Genomic DNA, 23,864 nt, shown 5'->3' with positions numbered 1-23,864 from the left:
AAATGTCATCCAGTAGCAGAATTTCATCAGGAAACTTCTGCTCTAGATCTCCTTCCCCAAATACTTTCAGTTTGGAGCAAGTACCAAAGTATCAAAAGGAATATGGTAGACAACACAGTTTGTGTTAAAAAGAGAAAGACTAAATCCTTACCCACTATATGCTTTTATTATCTTGGTTATCACTGCTCTTTATCCAGTCACCTTTTGACAGTTCAATTGAGGTTTAATGCCAACTAACCAGTTGAAATACCATCATAAATAATCTTCTTGTTTAATAGGTCCAAATGGATCCAATCTCCCTATATTCATCATATTAACATTCAGGCTAAACAGTGGTCTAGCAGCATGAACATCAAGGATATCCCCATATAGTCGTGAAACATGTATCTATGAACTTTCAATTATTATCACAAACCTCAGGCATTACAAAAATTTAGTTAGGGTGTAGGTCTTCATGTGCTTGACCACCTGGAGAGGCAAATATATATATTCCAGGGGAAAAAAGATGATGAGGGCAACTCTTTGAAAAGATGTTACAGACCAATATTTTCATTACTTCTTTGCTATACTGTAGGTATTTTGGAGTATTTCTTCTTTCTAAAGAAACGTTGATAAGTTGAGGCACAGTAACCACACTTAAGGCACACTGAAGTTTACACCACTAGCTTAGAGACAGAGAAAACAAACTGTTGGTTATATATGTGGTCACATATATACAATAAGCTGGTTCTTCCAGCCATCCATTATGGAAATGGTGCTTTTATAATATACTAACTTCTCAAAACACTACACTGATTAAACAGAAAACCTCTGATAGCTACTGATACGATGCTACTATATCCCCAGTGAATAGCAAGAAAAAATAAGTGACGATTTATTGCAGAGCTTGATGAAATGTTAAAGGGAAAATGATATCAAGGCAATTAGCAAATTCATAAATTACAGCATTAAAAAAATGCCATGAAACAGAATGCCTAGGTTTGAATCATCATCCCGTCATTTTTTAGTATCTGTGTTATCTTGGGCAAGTTCTGTAACTTTTCTGTTCCTTATTTTCTTCATATATAAAATGGGACTAATAATAGTAAAGTCAAGGAGTTTATTGAGAAGATATAATGAGTTAATGCATGTAAGACAATTATAACAATGCTCAGCACAGAGGAAAAGCTATGGAAGTGTGAGCCGTTATTATTATCATTTCCTTCCAAGCCTCCATTTGTGAGTTTATTTAAATTGGATTTTCTTTTTAATGCACAAGACTTCAATCATTCACCCAGGGGTCAGGAAAGTATGAAAATTGCAATTAAGGATGCTGCATTTTGAAGTAAGAGGGTGCTGAGAAAAGAGAGAAAATGCTGAGATACATTCCAGATGCCAGTGATATTGACATAATAATTATAGCAAATATAACTCTCCAGGTCAACATTTGCCTTATTCCCAACAAAGACAAATAATTAAGCACCTTTAGTGGAATTAGCTTCCTGCTAGCAAAGGAAAAGTAAAGAAGAGGAGAGAATGAAGCAGCACAGGGCAGGAAGCACGGCAGGAAACACTCCAAGGGGAGCATGAGGAATGAAGGCCAGTAGTCATGCTCAGTGCTGCCTGGCGTATGAGCAGCATGGGCTGGGCTGCCTCTGGAGGGCTACGACACTACTGAGCAAATCAAAGAAGCTGGATGCAGACCTGCGGATACACAGCTTGGCAAGTAGAGCTTGCACCAAACTGCAGCCCTAGTCAGACCTGCAGTAGGGCATCCCTGTGCAATAAACAACCATAACAGAAATCCTGGCCCTATGGTACCATGCCCCTAGAAAGAGCCTCTCTGGAATATCGAAATGGAAAAACTGGGATTTTCCAAGCCTGGCACAAATCACTTTTTCTACTGCTTAGCTTTCTATTGTCTCTAGGTTGAAGCTGGCCTTTTCCCTTTGTTAAAGTCCCAGTATGAGGGAAGAATTCCTGAGCAGGCCAGAATCCACTTTAGTCTAGGGCATGCACAAATGACTGAGATTTTATGTAGAAATGTAGACAAGTTATATAAATTTAAAGATAGGCTTATGTGTGCAACTTATATAAGACACTAAAATATGTTGGTTACCCTTCTACATACATATGCACATGCATGACTACACACGTTTTAAAATCCCCATTGTGATAACATTTTTAGAAGACAAAAAACCGATGACTAGAATTGTGTGATCCCTTTTATACATTACTATTTCAAAATGTCAAGTGATAAACAAACACTGGAAACAGAAGAGAGACCAATAACCTAAAAGAGTTGCTTTGAAACTTTCTTATATACCTTCCAGAGGCCTTCCAAAAAAATTTCTCTGGAGTTCACTAATCAAATAAACTAAGCTATATTAGACGCAGGTTAGCATATCTCAATTGCAATATGCTTTCCACATGTGCTAGAATGCTGTTTGAAAAGATTATCATACAGAGAATTTGCATTATCTTCCTGAGTTCAATTCTCCCATGCTTTCACAAACGTACCTGTCATACTGGTGCTAAAACACCTCTCTGCTTACATGAAATGAAGTAAAATATCACAAATGATATATATCAATGGTCATGAATAAAGTTGGAAAGCTCAACCAACCTACTGAAGATAAAGATTTGGTGCTAAGTTTTCTGGGTTATAAAGACAAGGAAATAATAATTAACAATCACAGTTGCTTTACTAATTCCGCTCATTCTGTAGGACTAAGTTATCAGAAAGAGAGCTGCTTAAGCGCGAAGCACCAAGAAATGAGTGAGAAGGCCCTTTAGTATCTATCATAAATAATACAACCACAGGAAGAACACTTTAAAAGTTAACGTGAACATTTTTGTCACATAGGTATAATCCATTTTGGCAATTTCCCAATAATTAATAAACAATAAATTTACTCTCAACTCGTAGAACAAGATGATGCAAAACCTTTTAAAATTTCCTAGATAGAGGGTGTTATTTCTATCTGGAAAGCGACTTTGGAATCTGGTGCTTCAGGCCATTTAGTAAAAGACCCGAAAGAAATGACCTATCTTTCTGAACTCAACAATAGGGTTTTTATCAGTACACTTTCGGTGCCTCTCTGGCACACAAAGAAAGTAAAGATCTTCCTTAGATCACAGATTTAGTTGGAATGAGAATAAAATTCTCTTTTCACCAGAGCAAAACTGTTCATTTTGTAATTAATTCATACTTAGTGCACAATGTGACCTCAGCCTAGAGTAAATCAAAAGAAACACTTAAAGGTGCAATGTTCATTTGACCAATAGTTAAACACAGAGGAAAAAGTAAAGGTTGTCTTTACAGTCAAATCAAAAGAGGCACAAACCCCTAGAGTTGAAGCAAAGGTTAATGCCAAAGAGATACATCTTATTTCCATGCATCAACACTGAACTAATTCAAACTGCACTGTATTTCCTATCTTTGGATATACTAGCATAGTATATCCAAAGATGGTTTTCTCTTGATTATTACATTGTTTTAATCCTCTGACCACTTTTTCTGTCAACACCATCCCTCTCAGCCTTTTCTGATTCTAGTGTGGCTAGAATAGGATATTTATTGTACAATACTTTATTTGGCTCAAGCCCCCAACCTCTGAGTAATCAGATTCCTTGTGTTTTCCTTACCCGCCAGTACCCAACCCATCAACAAATCCTGTTGGCTTCTGCATCTGAAGATATGTGTCTTAAATTCCCCAATTTATATGCTTTTAAAATGACTTCCCTTAATTAACCGCCACACTTAATTGTCCACCTAGGGAATTCTCTATCACATCACTATATTATATCATCTTTAGGATACCTAACACCAACTGAAATTCATATTAATTTAATGACATGTTTATTATTATATTGTTTCTGTTAGACTGTAAGTTCTAAGACAAGCAAGATCACATCTACTTTAATTACAGCTATATCCCCTCCCCCCCACCCAAGGATAGCATTTGGTACAGAGTAGGTGCTCAATAATTTTATTTGTTAATATAAGACTGTATAGAAAAATAAACTTACTGATAACTATTAAGGGACTCAGAATTTCTAGAAAGATTGTTTACTATATACTTCTTGAAAATAAAAAAATACATTTCTGAGAAAATATAAGCAGTTCCCGCAAAAAAAGAAAATCATATTACTGTATTAATTCTGTAAAACAAATGCCATAGTGAGGTGACAAGCATATCATATCACCCTTAACAGTTTTTATCATGAATTTAGTTTTCCTCTTATTGCATATTCTAACTGCTGTCGTTTTCACTCCCATTTTCAAACCTCAAAATATAGGTTGACCTCAAAGTCCACTGGAACTTTTTGGTCGTATTGTGTTTTAGGAAGCAATGAGAGGACTCAGATAAAAATAGGGCAATGAGAATAACTAAGCAGAAGCTTTCTGGAAAATACTGTCTGTCATTGAATACAGTGGTTCAATTAACATGTAACAGGTTAAGCATGTCTAACCAACAACAATGAAATAATTTAGACCCTAGGAAATTCTTGAAGGTAGTAGAAATAGTTATCTTGACTTTAAGTAAGCAAGCAATGCCGCACGTGCAGAAATACAGGGATTCTGTCATGACAAAACAAGACAAACAAAATCCTTTTTCACCACTGGATTCAGTTATCATTCTGTGGGTCACAGGCCTAATGGAGCAATAAACATTCTGAGAAAACTAGTAGTGTATAGCATATAATAGAAATTCAATACATATTTGTTGAACGCGCAAAAAAGACAAGGAAGACGCAGTCTCAATGGCAGCTTGGAGGAATTGCTAGAATAATGCTGTTATCTCATTTCTACAGTAAATTAGTCTCCATGTAGGCCATCATTACTTATTAATACCTACACACGGAAATATAGCTCCCAAGCATCAGTGGATCCAAGATTTGTGAAACATAAATTTGTCACTATGTTGATTATGCAGGTATCTGGGTCCACTGGGAGAGGGGAGATGTGCGTGTCTGAGGGAAATAGGTGAAAAGAGGACTACTTTACAAAGTTTGGTTATACTGAATTTAGACACATTATTATATGCATGGTTTGTAAAAAAACTATTTCATCTTTCACTAAAATTTAGTCTCAAAAAGAATCTTCAATCACTGCTCAGTAATGGAGATTAGCAGAGAATATCTCTTGGGAAATGTATTGTCCACAGCCAGCAAATTCTGTACAGTGGTTAGCATATTAATATATTAAGCCTATTAGATGGTATATTTAACTCATAGCTGGTGCCTTCACTAAAAGTTATTAGTACATCAAAATATTGTCTATTCTGACTGGCAAAGAGCTGTCTAATATTATATGTGCCCCAGTTGCCCACCTCTATATGGTAAAGGAAATAGGTTGCTTTAATTCTATAGATTTCAGGGCACACATCCTAAAGAGTGAAGGCATTATTAAAATATCAATTGCTTAGGTAGAAATAGATACACAGATGTAGAGAACAAGCCTATGGACACCAAGGGGGGAAAGCAGCAGGGGGGTGGGGTGGGGCTGTGGGTGTGGGATGAATTGGGAGATTGGGATTGACATATATACAAATATACAAACATGTGTAAAATACATAATTAATAAAAACCTGCTGTATAAAAAATTAAATTAAATTAAAAAACATTAATTGCTTAAGTTTTGTATTTCTATTATTCAGATATACACAATATAAATAATAAAGTAGGGCATACTTTCATTTCCTCTCCAAAGATCACAATGATGAATTTTAATATGATAAGTAAAATACTGATGTTCTACAAGCAGCCATTCCACAGACTCCAATGTCCTGGCAACTCTGTTAGTTTCTGCACGGGAAGTTGCTTGGTTCCAAGGTAAATTTCCTTAATGGCAGTGTTCAGGCTAAAATTTGTTCAGAAATTCTCAAAGCAACCTTATTCTAGGTAAACTGATAGGTTTCATTATTCATAATGTGTAACTATTGATATGTTACAAATGCACATATTAATATCACTAACATATCAAATACCATTTATATAACCTCTTTTGCTGATTCAAATTTCAAATATTTTCTGTAAACCCTCTAATCCGACCTTAATTCAAAATTGGAAAGTGCAGAAAATTTGAAGGGAATGCCCATTGAACACCAAACATTTTAGCAAGCCAGTACTGATGTGCATTCAATAGATGATTCTTATAAATGATCAGGTGCTTTTCATACAAAAAATAAAAATGACATAGCATGATTTCAATTTAATAACTAATTTGACAAAAACTGTTGTAAAATTAAACTTTCCACAATCTTTCAAATGGTTTACACATTTTCAGTAACTTGGCTAAAGCAATCTATTTGAAACAGTATAAAAAATGTTTGTTGATAAGTTGAAATAGTGATTCCTTTCAGTCAAAGAAACATGTTATGCCTGCAACTGCTACACACAGTCACCTCCTAGGAGACATTTGGAAATGACCTTGAAACTCAAAACCCCAAACTTCAAAAGACTATTAGGAAAGCATTAATATTTACCTTATACATGTGAAATGTAATTTACGTACCTATATTACAGTATTTCTAGGAGTCAGATGAACTGGAGGCCTCCAGGAAGAGAGAACATTACTGACAGACTCTAACCCCCTCATTTTTAGTAAGGGTAGATAGTAGGGGATAATGATCAATATATAAATACTATATCAAATATAAGACATAGCAATATCTGTTAAGAAGTCTCACTTTTAAGAGAACAGTGAAATAAACTTGAAAAACATTTTAGAGTAATTCCTAATAAAGGAATTCTGAAACCCTTCCTACAGAGCAGTTACAGCAGGAAAGACTTTTTGGTAAGAATTAATACACAGTTGGAGGGCTTAAAACAACAGCAGCAACTGCTGTTAAGAGCTTTTCATGTCCTTATCAAGTTGCAAATGACATTTCAAGATTTGATTCTAAAACAAGGACACTTAGATGCCAAGAATGAATAATATTTTTCAGACACAGAAGCAACTCAGAAATGTGGACAGTCTGGAAATTCTCCCACAGCTAGCGTCTATCACTGAACCAGACTAACTCTCTTTCCTGCTGTCACACCCATTCCGGCTTCCAGATAAACCCCAGACCTGCGTAGGCATGTATCGGGCCAGTGGAAGTGTAATGTGGTTTCTATGATATATACTTCATAAATGAATAAAAGGAACCTAGATTACCGGTTATATGACTGACTGAACCACTTACATAAATGAACTGGAACCTGGCAGTTTGTAGCATAAGTAAGGGCACTGGGTTCAAACTCAACTTTGCTATCTTCTACCCTTGTCACCTTTGGGCAAGTCACTTAATCTTCCTGTGACTCAGTTATTTCATCTATAGAACTGGAGATAAGAACATCATCTCATAGGTTTTCTTTCCTGAGGATTAATGAAATGATTTCATATATATAAAAAGTTCAGAAGAATGTATGGTATGTAACAACAAACACTTTTTGAATCAACTCTTCTCTGTCACTATATCCATATTCTCCCATTAGATAAACACTGAAGTTCTAGTTCATATGTATGTTCCTGGTTGTCAACTGCTGAGTGGCTAAGAAATTCAGAGTACCCTTGGTAACCAGCCAACAGAACACTCACAGACAAAACTGAATCTACCACAGTCCATGAATGAATTTGTTTTACATGTATTTATTGCAATTCTAACCATATCAATCCTGAGGTGTTTGTTGGACCCTTACCAACAATATCACTGTTGCTACAAGAGACAAAAAATGGAGATGGGGGAATTAAGACAATCTACAGAAAGAGAGTCTTACAACTTAAAATAGCACCCCAAACAGGACAAATCCATTGTAATCCTCATGACCATAAAGAAATTCAATAGTAGATACAGTTTTCTATAATGTGCACTGTAGAAGAAACTTAAGGTATGAGACAGGACCAATATGGGTTTTCCAAAGGCCAAGAGCACATTTTTCTCTCTGCTAACAAGGGTTTAAAAATTATCTTTGAAAAGTCTTTAAACAAGCCCTAGTAGATCTTGCCAAAGGACAGTTGTTTTCACAGCTTCTTTTGTTTCTTACTCCTAATCCAAAAAAACACAAATAGGCCTGAGCTAAAGATACTGAAATGCAAGAAAAAGACCATTATAAAAACATTTAATTGCCTTTACCTTCCAATTATACACCCAACAGTTCCACACATTCATTCTACTTTATTAAAGCAGATAACTGAGAGCTATCACATACATCTCATAAATACTAAATTATATAAAAAAAAAAGATTAGCCATTTGTAGTCACTTGTAATATTCATAAAAATCAGAGCAAACTCTTAAGACTACCACTTTATTAGATCCTAACTAAGGTCTGGTCTAAATTAATAAACTTATTTATTGGTAATAACTCCCAAGCAAATATTATGCAATACATAAACGTCAAGGTACAAATATAATCTGCCCACCAAGGAAACTGATAATGGTATTTTGAAAAAATTATTAAATTTAAGAGAATGATTGATAATAATAGCTGATAACAATAAATAATTGCCTCGATGTCTCTGAACATATGAAGAAATGTAGACTATCACTGAAACAAAGTGAAAATGATACCATAATATTAGGATAATGATGAAAAGGCTTTGTACAAGTTACTATCTCTCTCAAAAAAAGCTTAGTTAAAATATATTCAGTTATGTCCCTGAAAATAGCAAAATTAAGAATTAATTGGCTTGCCTCTTTTTTCTACAAGATTAATAATATATGGTTATATCCTTATCTGGTATCTGGTAAGGTACTAAATTTAAAAAGCACTTTTGTAAGTCTTCAATATTAAACAATTCAAGAACCCTACAGTATGAAGCTGTTGTCAGGCACTGCTACTGCAGAAAGCAAACGCTATCAAGTTCATATCTACTATAGAAAAAGCTGTTTAAAATAGTTGACAGTTATCTTTGTCATCATATTGTTTAAATTGGTTATAACACACCAAGATCATGAGTTCAAGGCTTACTGAGTCAGTTACCTTGTTTGTGCACCATGGGCACAAACTCTACCCCTAACCTACTGTCATCATAAATGAGTATCACTGGTCATAAGAAACATTAGGCAAAAATAGGTGAAATGATCAGTTTAAAAACATTCTTACCACTGGAAATCAAAATAGTATCATGCCCTATTAATTATGGTAGTTAGCATCATCTTTTTATATGGATGACAGACAACATGAGTAAACCAAATAACAAGCAGAAAATAATATGAAAAATCTCACTGCTTTCATAGGTTATATATAAGTGAACCTAACAAACACTATGGCTAATTAGAAGTCATCTCAGGAAAGGATAAAAAATTAAATGTTTAAGGAATTTAAAATTTTAAAGGAATCCCTTAGCTAAACTATATCTCCGTTGGAAATAATTTTAAAAGGGTTAGATGTGTCCCCAAATCCTGCTTCAAATCTATGAAATTAATTTCCTATGGTTTCACCTTTATATGTATTCAGTTTATGCCCTAAAATGGATTAAGAAGCTGTGTAATGCCAAATGATATTATTTATACAATGAATGTCTATAAAACTATGATACAAGGATTTTAGAACCATATTCTGATCCATCATACAGATATATTAACATTTGATAATACAATAAATTATTAAAATACTTAAATTGTCAGCATTGAGAAAACTAAAGCATGTGAAATAGAATAGAAATGCCAATAATTAACAAGAGTGTGATCTGATTGGTACTGAAAGAGCAAATAGTAAGTAAAACCTAGGAGAGGAGTGATGGCATCTTTATTATTGCTGTTAATGGAACAAAAGGTACCTAATCACACTAGCTTCTCTTTTCAAAGACAACTACAAATAGCATCACATGTCAAAGAGTAGTTACTTTTGCTGCCTTCTATTAAAAGCAATTACATGCTAGGAAACTACACTGCTCACACATGGCCAGGAGCGTGTTATCAGTCTATTCTTATCACATGAAGCCAGACACAATCAACTCTCAGTAAGCCATTCGCATGGAGGGAACACTGATAACTCACAAGAGTTTTATCTGCCATTTGAATGCATCACATAGTTTGCTTAGGCTCCTATAAAATTAATTTAAATTAAAAATATGATCCTTAGGCCAGTGTCAACACATGACAAAGAGCATGAGGTAATGGTGCTGGGGAGGCAGGGAAACATCAGACTAATATTAGTACTGGGCCACTGGATAAACTAAAGGCACACCACACATACGTGGAGAACTTAGCCAAGAGTGGCTAGGAACTTCAATATATTGTCACTCTTTCTAGATTGGTTTTATATTGGGAGCTATGTTTTTCAACACACGTTTTTCAACACACCATATGTACATTTTGTTTGTTTGTTTAGTGGGTAAATTGATTCATTCAGTTCTGTCACTTTATGAGTATAATTTTACTGGGTCGTATTAATAGAAATACATTAATACTCTACATAGGCTAGGTAGCATTGAGTACACAAGAATAAAGTACTTAAAAGGGCAAGATCACATAAAGAGTCTATCCTTGTCCTGTGGGACAGACAAGGGGATATTGAATTGAGGTTTTTGATAATAGAGCTTTAATCGGCACAATCATACTACAGAGAGATGCAGTGGTGTTGAAAAGCACAGGCTGTGGATTCAGTCTCCCTCTAATGCACCCTATCTCCATGACTTTGCCCACAGAGTAAGCAAAGCAAAGTGGTGAAGCACATGGGCTGCGGAATCATCCTGCTTGAGCTTGATTTCTACCTCCACTTTGTTCATCTGTAAAATGGCTACAATCATAGTACCTACAGCATAGGACAGATGAAAAAATTAAATGAAATAATCCACGGAAAACACTTAACAAAGAATCTGGCATATAGTAAGTGCACAACAGATATTAACATTTGTAATTGTTAAAACTGTCAGTTTTGTTGAGTCTGTGATATGTATTTATCCTCATTCTCACAAGGCTCCGATTGATGGTTTTTATATTTTACTGATCATTATTCTACTTTATAGTTGTTTAGAGACAATAAGAAACTAAGTAGTTTCCTTAGAATCAAACAACAAATCATGAAATAGACATTCACTTTAGCACACTAAACTTCTGTTTAAGTGGGCCAACCATAAATTTTAAAAATTTATTGACTAAATCAACCACAGGCCTCTATGAAAAAAACCTGGCTTTCATTTTTGAAAATTTCAACAAAAATCTGTGGTAGTACACACACACACACACACACACACACACACACACACACCCCTAAATGAAGTGAATTACTAAATCATAGGAACTTAAATGGCAAAATAACTTTAACAAACTACCACAGCCAGATTCAATTATGTAGATCGCTGGTATCTAATGAGTTACAAGAAGGATTTTCAAAAAACAGGTTCTATTATATATATCACCGAATGAATCATTAAATACACACACACTTCTTACTATATGCCTAAATTTTGGGTTAGCACCCATACTTTATTTGCTTGGTACTATGAAACTAAGTACACATAACTGTAATTCTCTTGTGTGTTCATCAAACACACTTATACTTGCCAGAAGCTATACTACATACCGGGAAAAAACAGTAAACAAAACGGAAATACTTCTTCCTGCCTGCAAGAAGTTCAGTGTCTGATGGGGAGTCAAATGAATGAAGACAATTATAATATATTATGAAGACTGCATTCTGACAGAAGTGTCATATAAACAGAAGCTAAATGAAGAATTGGTGAAGGTTCAGAGAGAAGTTGCAAAGCCTTCTAAGTGTCTCTGTTCCAGGAACAAAAGAATCCAGACTGAGTATGTTTTAGGCGGAGTGAAGAGGCAAATGACCTTGAAATGCATGAGTTTAGATGTTCCCTAGGAGACAATGGGTGGTCAGTGAAATGTTCCAAGCACAGGAGTGCCATGATAATTTATACTTTAGAAAGACAATTCTGATTAGGTTGTAGAAAACTGATCACAAGGAAAGAGGACTGAAGGCAGAGAGACCACTTAGGATTCTGTTGAAGTCATCAAGAAGAGAGATGTCATAGCATTTGTAACTACTGAGAAATCAAATTGTATATATCCATATGGTAGGCAGCTTCTGAAATGGTTCCCAAATGCTTCCTGCCTCCTGGTATTCATGCCCTTGAGTAAATTTCCTCCCCATGTGTGAAGCCTGGACCTAGTTAATTGCTTCCAATGATGAAATCAGGCTACCAAAGACTGTGACTTCCCTTTTGCTTCTATTCTCTATTCAATTCTTCTGGGTATGCACAATTTGATGAAGCAAACTGCCTTTTGTCAGCTGCATTACCGAGAGGCCCATGAGGCAAGGAACTGAGGGCAGCCTCTGGATAAAAGCCAGCAAAGACGAATGGCGGCCCTCAGTCCAATAGTCCTAGAGGAACGGAATGCCCTGACAACACCTCACATGCAGCCTTGTGACAGACCTTGAGACAGAGGACTCAGCTGAGCTCTGCCATGATCCCAGAAACTGTGAGAAAATAAATGTGTGTTCATTTAAGTTGCTAAATTTGGGGATAATTTGTTATATATCAATAGCTATAGGCAACCAACATTATCCACAACAATAAAATAAAAAGTTAAAATTCTTCCAACTTCCACAAAAATGTGAAGCTGTTTTCAAGTGTAACTGTATTCCTAGGAACCTGTGTTAAAATGGAACTGATATTTTTAAGTTATAATTTTTAATTTCTTGAGTCATCTCCCGTACAGTATCTGGAGGGCACTAAATAACAAAATTTAGCTCACTCAATCAACACACCTACAAGATGTTAAACGTTGTTTTAAAATAATGATATGCTCATAGAAACAGAGATGAGTATTGTGGTTGCCAGAGGCAGGGGATAGGGGGTAGGGGAATTGGGTGAAGATGGACAAAAGGTACAAATGTCCAGTTATAAAATAAGTTTTGGTGATGTAATGTACAGCATGGTGACTATAGTGAACGATATACTGTATTGTATATTTGAAAGTTGCTAAGAGTGAATCTTAAAAGTTCCCATCACAAGGAAAAAAAGTTTCTAAGTATGTGAGTTGAGGGATGTTAACTAAACTTATTGTGGTAATCATTTTGCAATATATACATATATCAAATCATTATGTGGTACACCCTAAACTTACCCAATGTTATATGTCAATTACATTGCAATAAAACTGGAAAAAATAAAAACATTAAGCAAATCAAAAACCAATGATATGAATGAAAATTATAATAATGATCCCAAAAAACATAGTTTAAAATTAGTGAAAAGAAGATAGCACCAAGATATTACTGAATAACCTATTAAAAATAAAGAATTAAATTTACTCTTACCAACAAGGACTAATTGGCCGAAGAATTACTTATATATAATGCCTCAGAAAAGCTACCAGATTTGCACATCCCTAAATTAAATATATTTCTCTTAAACAAATTAGAGAAACCTCTTGCCCCTACTTCTTATATCACGTAAAATATATAGTCTGGAACTGGTATAACTGCCATCAATATACAATCAGACCAAAACACACCCCATTATAGTCTTATACAGCTGTGAGAAAAAATTCCACAGGATTTCAAATGTAAATAATTTCTATTTGCCAAAATAAAACCAATTTAGCTAGAACAATAATTCTAAATGAGAATGATCATCTGTGTGAATTGTAAGTGCTATCAACTAAACACCTGTTATTGTGCCTAATCCATACAATGTATATAAGCAAAAATTACTGAAATGGGGAGAGACAGTCTCACTAACTCATAGCTAAAAAGTGTCATATTAAAATAAAACAAGGTGTCTATAATGTTATAAAGCTAACCTCAAAGGAGCCCCATGAAAAACTGATTTCATTACTTTACGTACCCCATGTATATTAATATATACTTACCAAATGCCTAATGACATGAAGACCACATTCCTTCATTCATTATTAGAAGAGACAGACCTTAAGTCATAGCAATGCTTTACAACTGATAGATTCCATTCAAAGAATGCCTTAAAAATTTTAGTCATAAAAAAAAAATAACCTTATTCCCTTCCAAATATACAACTTCCTAGCTTTGGTTTAAGTTCTAAAGAACTGTCTTCAGTGCCAGAATAATAGGATTACACATTTCACAAGATAATATATGTGAAACTATAACTTTAAAGAGGGATCAGTTGGGGCTTCCCGGGTGGCACAGTGGTTGAGAGTCCGCCTAACGATGCAGGGGACACGGGTTGGTGCCCCGGTCCGGGAAGATCCCACATGCCGCGGAGCGGCTGGGCCCGTGAGCCATGGCCGCTGAGCCTGCGCGTCCGGAGCCTGTGCTCCGCAATGGGAGAGGCCACAACAGTGAGAGGCCCGCGTACCACAAAAAAAGAAAAAAAGGTATCAGTTAACTATGCAACAAAACGCACAAATTACTAAGGGCGTAAAAGCCGTTGTTACAACATGGGGAAGTGATTAAGAACAAACCTGGGTTCCAACGTCAGCTTTGCCACTTACTAGCTACGTAAACAAGCCATAATTCTTAATTCCCATAGCCTGTTTCCTCATCTATAAAACAATAATATAGGTTATCTAGGGCTGGTGTGAGGACTAAATGAGATATGAATTTAAAATGCTTATCACAGCTCTTGGGACATAGTAAATGCTTAATATATGTGCTATTACTGCTATTATTGTTATTATTATGATTGCTATTATTATTGTTATTAGTAGTGATGGTGTAGGTAGTAGTACAGTCACCATAGCATCACCAATATGTAAAGAAAGCTATTTTGAAGCCTACTCATTCAGAAGGCTGAAGATACACTGCCTCAATTTCTCTTTACAATTAGTGACTCTTATAATTAAGTAATGGCATGGACCTCTGGCTCATGAATTCTTTGTTTCCTCTTCCACAAGCCAACTGGAAATGAAAACATGAGTCATCATTAAGTTAAAACACTTAAAATGTTCATAATGAAAAAATCTTTGATAAGGTGATAATATATATATCCAAAGAATTTAGATATAATAAGAATGATGAAATTATATATGGTTTTTAGCTGGCTGCCTGAAAAAATTAAAGGCTTCTCGGTTTGTTCCCTTACATATTAATGCTTACACTAAGAAGCATTTATATTATGTCATTAAGATGACAAATTATTTGTTAAGACACCAGGTCTCTCAGGACACCTTAGCACCATTTATAAGGAGTGTGTGCTAAGAATGACATCTCATTATTTTCAAGTCAATTCCAAGATTTCCTATATTATAAAGACAGAGATAAATTAGATTTTAACACTTTTTTGTTTTTTTTCATTGATTTACTAAATATATAAGACTGTGTTAAGCAACCAAACAAGGGTGGGTATCTTCAAAAGCAACCAGCTGATTCTAAGACTAAGAAACATAATTTAAAATATGATCCTAGAGGAAAAGTGCTTTTACATAAATATATCTTCAGACTCAGTTCCACCATAATTTTGAAGCTAGCCCAATATTTCAAGCATTGCAAAATGATCTTTATATGCATTTGAAATATTTATAACACCTCAATTTTCTGTTATTAAAGCTAAATTACACTACAGAAATATATTATTGAAGAAGCTAAACTTTATTAGCCTTCTATGTTTATTTCTTAAATTTCCTCCAAGTAACATTAAAACCAAAGAAACTGCTTACAACTTGTACACACACTATCTTTGTTCTTCCTGAAGCCTCTAGAGAACCCTAGAAATTCTAATTAGAATTAGCAGTTATAACCTACATATTTTATTATTTATTTCAAGTTTAGTTAATATTAACCATCATTACTTTAATTCTTATATAATATCAATAAATCTATAATTACTATAGATTTTTAAGGAAAATGACATTATTATTATAGCTTTGTTGTTCATATGTCCCCAAATATCATCAATTTGAATAATAAATAAAACTAGAACACATATGCAAATTCCAACAGTTACATGTATGATGCACAGTCCGAAGTATCGGGTGTGTTTGGGTTTTCCGTAAGATCTTACGGACAACAAACTTTTTGGCCAACCCAATACTAAGTCTTTTCCAACTGCCTCTAATATATACACTTTTTGTCATTAATCCAGAGAGCATTTTGAGATCTAGTTTGTCATACAGCATCATTATGGCTTGTAAGAAGACCCTAAATATTATAAGCATGAGGACACAGGATTTGGGAACTAGAAGAAACTGTAGAGATTAAGAACTCACACTGATCAGGATATCGTCACATCTTGTCTAGCCTACTGGTATTGATTCACAATCAATGGTCCATCATCTACCTGTGAATTCCCATTACCTATCCTCCAAAGGCCTGCTCAATGGCTAATCATCAAATTATTGGGCCCCTAGGCTTAAAGAACAAAACCCCATTTCCTCAGTGTGAAATTCACCTCACCACCTTCACTCCAAGTCCCAGCCCAACAGGCTGTGCTTTCAACACAGCATGCACTTCACCCTCTCCATATTTTGCTAATGGTGTTCTCTGCCTAGAATGCCTTCTTTCCTTCTCCCCCTATTGAAATTTTGCTTAAATTTCAAGGTCCAGAACAAATTATACCGCCTCTGGGATCTCCATTTGCCCTAGTCAAAATTAACTGTTTCCCTTTTGTGCTCCTTTGGCTTCTTAAAAATATCTAGGCTAACATTTAATAAAAATTGACTAAGTGGAGTATACCTCTTTCTTTCTCCCTGACTAGATGAGTTCCCTGGTACAAAGACAAGACCTTATTCATTTATCTCCCTCCTATTTAGTATAAGACCTTGCACATAGTGGGTACCCAACAAATACAAATTAAATGAAATGAGAGATCCATTCTCTCCTAAGACAGAAATATTTTGGATTATTATAGGAAATTTAGAATAATTTTCTCTACAACTCCAAGAATAAGTGATTCAAATAGAAAGTATAATTTGATGGTACTTTCCCATATTAAACATTTACACATTTAAATATTATAGGTATCAGAACTAGCCTATTTTAAAACTTCTTTCTATTTAGCAATCTGAAGCAACTATAAACTCCTAAGTGAAACGTTTTCTTGAAACACAGACCAGTAATGCTTCACGATGCATTTAGCGAGAAGAGAGACACGAGCTTTCCAAACCCCTTGCAGGAGGAGGAAATTCTCAGAGGTTTTGGAACACTGGGTCTAAGAGCTTTGGAAATAGGTCTTAGAAACGAGTATGTTGCTCCTTCCAGAACACAGCTGCGTGAGTGGCAAACAGCAGCAGAATAGGGAAAAAAGTGGTGCCCTGAAGCTAGGAAAGCCAGGGCAGTGTGGTTTGAGTTGCCTGGAGCCAGAGCCTCCAGCTGGTTTCTTACTGATCCTGCCACCTATTGACCAAATTATGAATCAAGGCACTGCAAGTGACAAGGAACTTCAGCTGTTAGAGTTAAGATCAATCAATACTTATCAAAACAAATGGAAGTTTGTATCATTCAAATTCGTTTTGGCTATGTTATGGAATATGCTATGATGCTTAACTGTTCCTTTAAATGTCCCTTCAGAAATAAATTTTAGTAAAAGTAATGGTACTCAAAGGTGCTCCTGACCTAATTTGGACTCAAATATTCAAAATTAGGAAAGTAGAAGAGGTAGTAGTATCACATAGAAAATTCAGAGAATCAGAGTTAAGAGGAATGGAAATGCAGAATTCTCAGTAGTGAGTACGTGAGAGCCTTTACATGACTTTGGTTTTATTTTGCTTTGATTATGTTTTAGCAGCCAGAGTAAGAATGGTTTCTACTCTGACTAGCTTTGCCAAGTGCTGCTCAAAAGAGCATGGAAGTCTCTTGCTGAATTAACAGTTGTAATAAGTGTCAATAACTAAAACAAAACACACACACAGCATCATGTTAAATGAAAGGGAAAGGAGAATTGATATTTATTGAGTGCCTGCTATATCAAGTACCATGCTGGGTGCTTTAAATATATAACTTTATTTAATTCTCACACTTCTAGTTAAACATTAGTCTTTCTCATTTTATAGATGAGAAAATTCAGTTGCAGAGGTTACTAGTATCACAGCTGAAATACAAGAATGTATGACTTCATTTCCTCTGGGCTTTTCCCACTATACCACACTACCTTGAGAAACTCTCTAATGGATTTTATACTAACCTCCATGTTTCAAATTCCACTTTCTTCATTTGTAAAATAGAGTTTGGCTTAATCACTTCTAAGGTCCAGACAGACCCTGAAATTTTATGAAACCTATAATTCTTATGGGACTCAATACAAATACATCAATAAGTAAAAGAACAAATGCTCAACACGAAATGTGCAAATAACTGGAGGAAGTTGTTCACAGAAAAAGAGGTTAAAATTGCCTTTGAATAGAAGGAAAGCTACTCAACTTCACTCCTAATTTAAGGAGTAAAAATTATAATATGGATGATTTACCATTTCACCTCTGAGATAGGCAAAGTTTGTCGGGAAACAGATGTTCACATGTATTTTAGATGTAACACTATAAATGGACACAAACTCTTTGGAAGGAAATTTGGTAATATCTATCAAAATTATAAATGCAGACAGCATTTTATCCAGGAATTTCACTTCTAAAATTTATCCTACATATAGATCCTATATGCACAAACGTATATGTAGGTACACGTTTGCCGCAGCATTGCTTGAAATAGCAAAAGACTGGAAATAATCTAAATATCCATCAATAGGGGACAGGTTAAATAAATTCAGATAGGCTCATACCACAGAATTCCGTTCAATGTGTAAAAAGAACAAAGTAGATAAACATAAACTACTATGAAATAATATCCAAGTATATAAAGTGAAAACAGAAAGAAGTAAAAAACAAAAAATGATATATACACATATGCTTCTAGAGGCATAGACTATTTCTAGGAGGCAATGTGGGAAATCAGTAAGAGTGGTTTCTCTAGGGAAGAAGCTGTAAGTCTGCGATTGAAGGGATATGCTTACCACGCATCTTTTTATTACTATTATTAATACCTTGATGTGTAAGCAGGTTTTACTTTTTCAATTTAAAAAAAGTGGTTATAATATATAGTAATGTCTGGAGTCCTTGAAGAATCCTTTAAATGTGAAGTCTAGTAGAGCAAATAAGGGAAGCAAAAGACTTTAATGGCAGGAATTTTCTTAAATGTCAAAACTCTTCAGAATACTCTAATCACCCCAGATTTCTGTATGTGTGTGAGCGTCAATCTACAAGGAACAACAAATATAGTACAAGTACCTCCAGTGCGCAAGATAAGCTAGAAGGGCTGAAAAGGAATAATTTTCACCTCTCTCTCTCTCTCCCTCTCTCTCTCTCTCTGAAGCTTCCAAAATTCACATTCTCACATTCTAAGGCATGTTGTGACAAATCAGACAAATGAATGGTAAAGGAGCTAATTCCAAGGGCATGGGTGTGTGGAGTATATCAATTTCTTAGTTGTAAAGACTCACTCAGGCTGAAAAAACTCCTATGCTTAAGTAAGCTATCAATTCTGTGATAATTAGTAAAATAGTAATGTTAAAATGAAATACCAAAAATTCACAAACCACAATGATTAATTATGAGATTGAGAAGTTACCTATATAGTACCAAAATTATGTGTGAAATTCATAAGTGGTTAAGGATCTAATCATAAAGAAGGCACTCAATTATCAAATCTGTAAAATATACTTATTAGGTACCAGATTTTGATATTATTCCAGACAATCTGCTTATAGAAAAAAACTATCAAATTTCCAAAAAAAACCAAATGGATTACTACAAATGTAAGACTACATAAGCACGATGGCACCAAATTTACTCAAATTACATTATTTTCTCTTACATGGTGAATCAACAGATTCATCCCCTCTGCTTCTCAGTAAAAATGACAACTTTACAATAGAGGAGTATAAGTTACATATTAAACAATAAAAATAAAACCCATATTTTCAGGTGAATAATAACATTTATGCAAAATAAATTTAATAGGAAAAAAGCTACCCTTCTTTTGCTGCTAGGTAAAATACAGTTAATATGTCAATCTAATTATGTTTGACTCTGCCCAAAAAATTATACATGTACATATTACTAGATTTTTTTAGCAAAGTACTGAATTCAATATATCAGAACAAGAACTCTATATTAAAAAATAAAATATACCTTTTATCTGGGTAGCGAAATTCAGTGCCAATTTTGCAAAGAGATCTGGATTTTCAAACTTCTCCTCCTTAACTTTCAACCAGAAACAGTTCTCAGACAATTCTTTGGGTTCAATCTGAAACAAAAATAACAAAGATAAGTTTCTAAATTATTACTTCATATTTAATTTTTCAAAGAATTCACTTTCACCAGGGTTGAATGATATTACCTTCATTCATCTACCTACTAAATCAATTTTAGGATCTATCAAAACAACACTTCTTAAGTAAACATTCATTGGGAAAGTCACAGACTTCTACTAGTTTACAGAAAAATACACAACAGCAGGCTATGTAGCAAATTACATTTTAAAAAATCTTCTACTGGAAGGAATCTTAAAAATAATTTAGTAAATCCCTCCCCCCAACTTACATACCTTCTTCTTGCTCCTGGATTTTTAACAATGGGGAAACTGAGATTCAGAAAAGTAAATTCCCCATGGTTACAGAAAATAACCATAATAGCTGACACTTACATACCTCCTAAAATGTGTCAGGTACTCTTTTAAGTGATTTCACACATTAACTCATCTCATCTAATCCTCACAATAATCCTTTGAAGTAGGACCTGTTATCATCTCCATGTTAAAGATGAGGAAACCGAGCCCCAGGAAGTCTGAGTGGCTGCCCAAGCTAGTAAATGGCGAAGATGGCTTTCACACCCAGGCAGTGTAGCTCCACAGAATTGTGCTCTCAGCCACTACACTGAAACCCAATATTAGAACTGTGCATTTTCCAGTACATATCATGATGCTTTGTGATATGTAAGTGCCATTACACTATATGCTTAATTGCTAAATTAACATATCATTACATTTACACACACAGATAACTGGGCCAGCAGCTTCTAGGTCCTATAGTTTGGTCGATTGTGCCTAACAAAAAATAACTACATTCCAAAAACATTTATACCTCATTTACTCTTATGAGCAAAGCATAAGTATATGCTTAATTTAAAAAATGATTTAACCATTATTCTGGTCAAACCAATTTAATATGTAGATACTATCAGATATCACTGTAACTATATTCTTGGAATAGACATTTCCCCAAATGGTGGCCTGGGTAATTGTATTTTCATTAGATTAGTTCCCAGTGAATGCGGACTGTGTCAATCTTGATAATAAGCTTTTTATAAGACATGTTATTTGATAACAATAAAGCAAAATAACATTCAAAGAAAAATCTTTCACACATCATATAAAAAAAGTTTATGTCTCTACTGAATACTGTCAGCGATTCCACACTATCTGAAAGTTTAAAACTAAAAAAAAAACTAATAATTTTCTAAGAAAAAAATAACTAAGATAAAAAGGCCCATTAACACAAAGATTATATTTAAGAATGTTATAGCAATTAAAGTTAACATTGGTAAAAGAATCAAAATTATTTTTCATATACTATTCTCTAAAACCACTTTCACTTTGATTTTCCTTTTGTCTTCTATGTTAATTTCAAGTTGTCTGTGGAGTTTCCAATTCTCCAGCTATGAAAGATGAACATAAGACGGTGAACTCACAAGCAAAAGCAAAAGAATCAGTGGTCATGTTCTCAATTATTATATCATCCTTATAAGTAGCAATACCGTCATTCACACATTAATGAGCAACTATGACTAGACAAAGCCATAAAGCTATAGTCATAGTATTACCTTTGACCAGTTGATCCTCTTCATGGACACCTCAGGTTTATATATTTTTTTGTGCTTCATTCCATATGGCAGATCAAGTGCTCCCGGAGGAGGAGGAACTCCTCCAAGGGGAGGTGGTGGAGGAGGTCCCCCAAACAAAGGCAGTGGTGATGCTATTCCATGTACCCCAGGTAAAGGAGGTGGAGGAGGAGGGGGACCTCCTCTGGGTAGAGGTGGCGCTGGTGGAGGTGGGGGCGGGGGTGGCCCAGCACCTGGCAATGGAGGAGGTAGAGGAGGGCCTGGAATTCCTGATGAACCTGAGAGTCCATGTCCCTGAAATATAAAATAACCCAATGCTTATTTAAATGCTTACAGTAAAGTATAGTAGCAAAGAAAACTTATCAGTAGACATTTGTGGTTGGGTTGTTTAAGATTTATTTAATTTAGCAACATCTAAGGGCTTAAGAATACATGAAAAAGACTTGCATAGATTTTTGATAAGCATTCTAAACCCTGGATAAGGAGTAACTCTGCTCATATACTAAGGCTAGGAAAGTTGGCATGCTCAAAGATTTTGTGAAACACTCCTCCAAAATAATGAAAACTTACCTTTCATTATAAGTATATGCAAAGAAGAAGTACTGTATATGGCTTGGGCCTGTTAAGACTAGTTGGTATGAATACGGGATGATTAGTACAAAATAACTGATTTAACTTCCTTGGGGCCGATTAGCTTTACACAAAGAGGCTGTCTCATAGCACCAGTAACTTAGCTATCTTCTAATACCAAGAATTAATGCTAAGTAACATCTATTGCATAATAATACAGGTTTATCAATGTTTTTACATCTATTATTTCTTTTCATCCTTATTATAACCCTATAATGTAGGTTGGGTATTTTTATCTCACCACTTATAGATGAGGAAGCTGTAACTGCAAAGAGGTTCAACGACTAACCAAAGGTCGCACAGTCTGAAATATGATTAAGATTTACATGTGGTTCTTCTCATATCTAAGGCAGTCCTCTTTCCACTACAACAGACTAGCTCCTAACGAATGGGTGTCAGTTGCCTTGAGTGGAATTAATTACAGCTTGCAGTATGAGCAGATTATAACTTATTTCTCCCATCAGAAAAGAACTTCAAGCTCATTCTCTAATAATGATGGATGACAGCTGACGGAGATCACTACATTCCATATTGTCCACTTTTTGATTATTAATCTGGACCTGTTACTTTAAACCATTACTGATGACAACGGTTTACTTTCCAAAATGAAAATGAATATAAAAGTGAGTTTGTTAATTATAAACACTCCTAAGGAATGTCCTACAAATGAACATGCATCTTCTGTAATTGAGATACAACATTAGACTAACTGAATGAAAAGTTTAAAACTATTAACATGTCTTGGTATAGTGTTATTTTTATTTGGGGAGAAACTCTTCTAATCTTTACTAATAAGAATTTCCTCCACAGACTACTTAATTGAACTAAACAAACTTAGAATTATCGTTACATAATAAATAAGTGGAAGCTTATTTTTGAAACAATCAACTTAAAGGACTGACCCATTTATAAGAATGTTAAAGATTAACAATCACAGGTAAACAGCATCACAGAAATGTTTCTCCTAATATTCAGTGCACACTGTCCACAAATATTTTATTCACACATATGAATGTTTATGTGTGTATATACATATATACAACTAAAGTGTTTATACACTTAAATGACAATCCTCTCCTGGAATGCAATCCCCTCCTGAGATTAGGAAGAAGGATAGGATTAAAATATGCAAATTCTTTCTATTTTATTTTTAATGCAGCAAAACTATAGAAAACAGTCTGATTTTTCCAATCTTGATTGAGATAGCAAAGAAATTCTGAGGAAAATTAAAATAATTTTTCTGAAAAGTTCAGTCAATTAGTAATTTACCCTATAAATTTTGTATATAAATGGATTTGTTTAATAATTTGAAAGGTAAAATGTGTATCCCGTATTTTGTATTAATTGACAGCAAAATGAAAGTAATACTTGTTTGTAAACATAAAATTTTGCCACTATGAGATCATGTTTATGATATAAAACTTGTGTAACCACAAAAATGCTATTACTTTAAAATAGGACTTTTTACTCAAGTTAAATAGATATTTTACAAATTGAA

At 34.6% G+C, this 23,864-nt stretch overlaps 1 protein-coding gene across 6 annotated transcripts in view; it reads right to left on the bottom strand.

The window, feature by feature from the left end:
* DIAPH2 (diaphanous related formin 2) overlaps window positions 1-23,864 on the bottom strand; it is an 891,299-nt gene that overhangs the window by 580,069 nt on the left and 287,366 nt on the right. For all 6 annotated transcript variants that reach the window (XM_079910016.1, XM_079910017.1, XM_079910018.1 and 3 more), the window contains 2 exons: window positions 21,719-22,030; window positions 20,030-20,144 (listed from right to left, as the gene is read on the bottom strand). In XM_079910016.1, the coding sequence (XP_079766142.1) occupies window positions 20,030-20,144; window positions 21,719-22,030 (427 nt within the window). The remainder of the gene's footprint in view (window positions 1-20,029; window positions 20,145-21,718; window positions 22,031-23,864) is intronic.

Source organism: Stenella coeruleoalba, assembly GCF_951394435.1.
Source record: "Stenella coeruleoalba genome assembly, chromosome: X".
NCBI lineage: Eukaryota > Metazoa > Chordata > Mammalia > Artiodactyla > Delphinidae > Stenella > Stenella coeruleoalba.
This window is presented reverse-complemented; position numbering and strand designations above follow the sequence as displayed.